This window comes from Papilio polytes, unplaced genomic scaffold, assembly GCF_000836215.1.
Source record: "Papilio polytes unplaced genomic scaffold, Ppol_1.0 DF823980.1, whole genome shotgun sequence".
In the NCBI taxonomy this organism is placed as follows: domain Eukaryota; kingdom Metazoa; phylum Arthropoda; class Insecta; order Lepidoptera; family Papilionidae; genus Papilio; species Papilio polytes.
Window position 1 is genome coordinate 2,547,165 of NW_013525224.1, and position 4,118 is coordinate 2,551,282.

At 38.1% G+C, this 4,118-nt stretch overlaps 1 protein-coding gene across 1 annotated transcript; it reads left to right on the plus strand.

Moving 5' to 3' along the window:
- Window positions 1–2,764: 2,764 nt before the first annotated feature.
- On the plus strand, window positions 2,765–4,118 carry LOC106101511 (dirigent protein 10-like). The gene is made up of 2 exons (XM_013280761.1): window positions 2,765–2,836; window positions 2,925–4,118. The coding sequence occupies exons 1-2, from the start codon at window positions 2,825–2,827 to the stop codon at window positions 4,005–4,007; spliced, it is 1,095 nt and encodes a 364-aa protein (XP_013136215.1). The 5' UTR covers window positions 2,765–2,824; the 3' UTR covers window positions 4,008–4,118.

The window sequence follows — 4,118 nt, forward strand, 5'->3', positions numbered from 1 at the left end:
TTTCATGTAAAAAAACGATCTGAAATAGGGGCAACAATCTCTTAAAATTTTCATAGAAAATATATGAAAACCGTTTTTTTAAAGAAATCTGATGAGTAAAAATTTTTTATAAATATAAATATGTTTATACTAGATTTCGCCCGCGACTCCGTCGGCGTAGAATTAAAAAAAAACAAAAGTGAGTAGCCTATGTGTTCTTCCAGACTATTCTCTATATCTATGCCAAATTTCATCGTGATCCGTTAAGACGTTTGGGCTAAAAACTCTAACAAACATCCATCCATCTAAACTTTCGCATTTATAATATTAGTAAGACATATATTAATACATTTCGTTAAAAGTCTATCGTCTGTCAAAAAACGCATAGTCATTACTTATTTTGGAATGAAGTGGAAGCTAGATGAAATCTAAATTTTACAATTTCAAACTTCGTCAACAAACCAACAATATCAATATTCCAATTAAACGTGTATAGTTGAACATAGATTGTCTAAATTGCTAATTAGATTTGAACTGAAGTACCTATAACATTTTTTAAAGTTAATTTTCAAATATTCACAGAAAAACTTAGGGTAACAATTATATTAACTGTAGAGAATGTACAATTGAGAGCGTGAGAAACGATTGGTGTTGTCATTCTTACTAAATTAAGATTTTCATAATGTGATGGCTCTTAATACATTAAATAATTAACATATTAGAAATATTCTACGGGCCGGTGAAGGCCATGCTTTAACTAGCCCTGATAAGTCTATCCAAAACATTGCACAATAAGATATATCGACATGTCACCATCAATACAAAGGAATCCGCCAAAATGGCAAAGCGACCACTGCCCATAGACATCTGCAATTGCACATAAAGAGGATATGACCCCTCCCTATGCATCTCCTCTACCGTCAAATCCACCTCCGTGTCCTTCCTTTTCTTATACAAAAAGGGTGGTAAAGAGAAAGGGACTTAAATTAGGCCTACACTCATTAGACGAAACACAGAATTGCTTCCGCTTCACGCCTGTCTTCTGTGTAGTCGTAGTATTATACCGGGCGTGCCGACCCATTATTGAAATTTCAACTAAATGCATTTTCTTGTACAGCAATGTTATAAAATTAAAACGAAGCAAACGACTCAATACAGTTTTAGTTCCTTACTAGGACTGACAAGGACATATTGATTTAAAAAAAGGACGAAAGCTGTGCACTACACCCAAATGACGTTATATCTGAATGTAGGCATGTATGTAAGCAATTATTTTATTAAATTCTGAAATCAATGTAGAATTCTGTCAGCATGGGTACATTAAAAAAAACAATATACATTAAAAGATTTACTTGTGTTTTGCTTACTTCGTTCTCTTATAAAATACCTATTAAAGAATTAGACTGATTATTTAAGACACCTAAAAGCCCCTCACTGTTCTTAGTAACCGTAACACTTACAGAAAATACTCAGATAATAAAAGCTTATAAAGAGAAACTTGTCATTCATTGACGTAAGTTTTACGATGTGAACTATTTCATAATTCGCAATAAAATTCCGGAAAAATACATTTAATGTACGACTAATAGAAAGGAATGATGAGATTATTCTGCGCACGTACAAACCAGATTTGATGCCTAATATTAAACAAGTCGCGCTAAAAATTACGTAAAAGTTGACACGAAGTCAACCGGAAGAAGTCGGAAATATCGGTCAGTCGAAAACTAATCAGCATATATTTTCTCAAGACCAGGTGAAACTATACGGAGGTCAAACCAGTTTCTTATCGAATTATAATAACAGATTCGCATTACACAATAAAGGGCATTAATAGCAATAAGTGATGAAAGATAAGCTACCCAGCCACTGTTTGTGTAAAGTTGTAGTTTTACTAAATAAATCTTATGGTAATTTTATATTTGCTAACTAATTTTATATCAAAGATGACGGCATCAATTTATATTCATCAGATCGGCTTATTCTCGATGTTAATATTATTTAGAACGATAATAATTTATATCTTGATGCAAGAACTTATAGGTTTATGTCAAAAAAAGAGGTATCGCAATAGATAAGACATCTCAGATTTTTCTCTAATTGTAAAAGTATATGAGTATATGAGTTAATTCCACACACGATTACTTTAATTGTTTGTGGTTTAACAAAAAAACGATATTGATTTGAAATATTCTTTCACCAAAAAAAGCTTTTCTATCCACGAGTAACCAATCGTAATTCAATGTGTCTAAATGACATTTGTCTAAACCTTTTGGCCATTTTTAATGTCATAGCCCTTACCCATAATAGCCACTGTATTCCCATCTGATGTGTTTTTATTTTACTAGAATACTTTCCTATATAATTATTTTTTTATTTTCGCGGCGTTGTGGAGATATGTAAATATAAAAGATGAAATTAGCGACTCATGTTTTTATGATTGATATGATTTGAGGTCAAGAATGAGCATAAATCGCAAATAAACAAACAAGCAATTATTTAATTTATTCATGACACATATTTGTACATGAAGATCTTGGTCATTTTTCATTTAGGATAATTTATTATCCATAGAAAGTATTAGGCATTTCATTTTAATCAAGAGAGATGTAATAAAATCGCGTTTTACATAGGAATGCGAATGACTGTGATCAGTTAAAACAGAAATATTAGGAACTGATTATGACGTTTGAACTGTGCGACGTCGTTAAATTATGCATGGGCGTTGTATCGAACGATCTGTATAAATATGTGGGCCCACTACGTTATCACATCACAAACCACCGAAACTCGAAACAGGCAACAACAAACTTCTCTTGGCTGGCTTTAAAGCGTTTAGCTAACAGCCATGGCGTTCGTTGTAAGTTTTAAACGGATTAAGATGTGGATTATTAAAAAAAAATAAAAATGTTATAACGTATCCTAAAATCCTTGTATTTTTGTTTCAGATGAAAGTTCTGTTTTTGTCTGCGTTGGCGTATAGTGCTAATGCCGGGATCCTTACTGGAGAACACAGCTCCGACTCCTTCTTATCTTCAGCTCTGAATTCTCCCTCGGCTAACTTCGGTTCGCCGTCTACTTCATACGGACCACCAGCTCCATCTTTGGACTTAAATGGACCAGGAGCGAGTGTAGATGGAAGCTTATTATCCGATGACCACTCTTCAGGCGTGCTTTCTATTCATGACCATGGACCAGTTTCGTTGGGAGATCAACCCTTGGCCAGTGGCCCATCTCTGGGTGGTGGCATTGGATTCGGCGACTCTGGACTTAGCGGCCCAGGACTTAACGGACCAGGACTTGGCGGCCCAGGACTTGGCGGCCCAGGACTTAGCGGCCCAGGACTTAGCGGCCCAGGATTGGCCAATGGACCTGCCTTCGGTGGTGATGCAGGTTTTGGAGGCCCCGCATTAGGAAGCGGACCTATCTCGAATGGTGCCCCAGTCCTAGGACCGAGTGGTGGTGATGGTGCTTTAATTGGTGCTCCCGCATCTGCCCCCGCATTTGGAACTCCCATCGGCCCAGTACTCGACACTGGACTCGCAGGTCCCGCCGCCAACGGCGCTCTCGGAGCCACCGTCAACGTCGGCCGCCCAGTAGCTGGCGCCTCCAGATACGAGCTGCAGTCTGTGGTACAAAACGTCGTTCGTCGCATCCCAGTAGAAGTAACCCGTCACATCCAAGTGTCAGTACCCCAGCCCGTCCCTGTCCCCGTACGTCAGGAAGTCAGAGTGCCAGTGCCTCAGCCCTACCCCGTCCACGTTGACGTCGTTAAGCATGTCCCTTACCCTGTCTACAAAACTGAGCACGTTGAAGTGGAAAGGCCAGTACCCGTTGAGGTCGTGAAGCATGTACCATTCGAGGTGATTAGGAAGGTACCCATCCCAGTAGAAAGGCCCTACGAGGTTATCAAGAAAGTCCATGTCCCCGTCGAGAAGCACGTGGAGGTGCCCGTGCCCGTGTGGAAGCCTTACCCCATCCACATCATCAAGCACGTCACTCACTACAAAAAGAAGAGCTGCTGCTGGTGAACAAAATGTAAAAAAAACAGTCATGATCCTACCAAATAGTCAATACAATTGTAAATATTGATAGTCATTAGCTGTAATAAGAAACTGTGTATATTTTTCTAAGATTTTTTT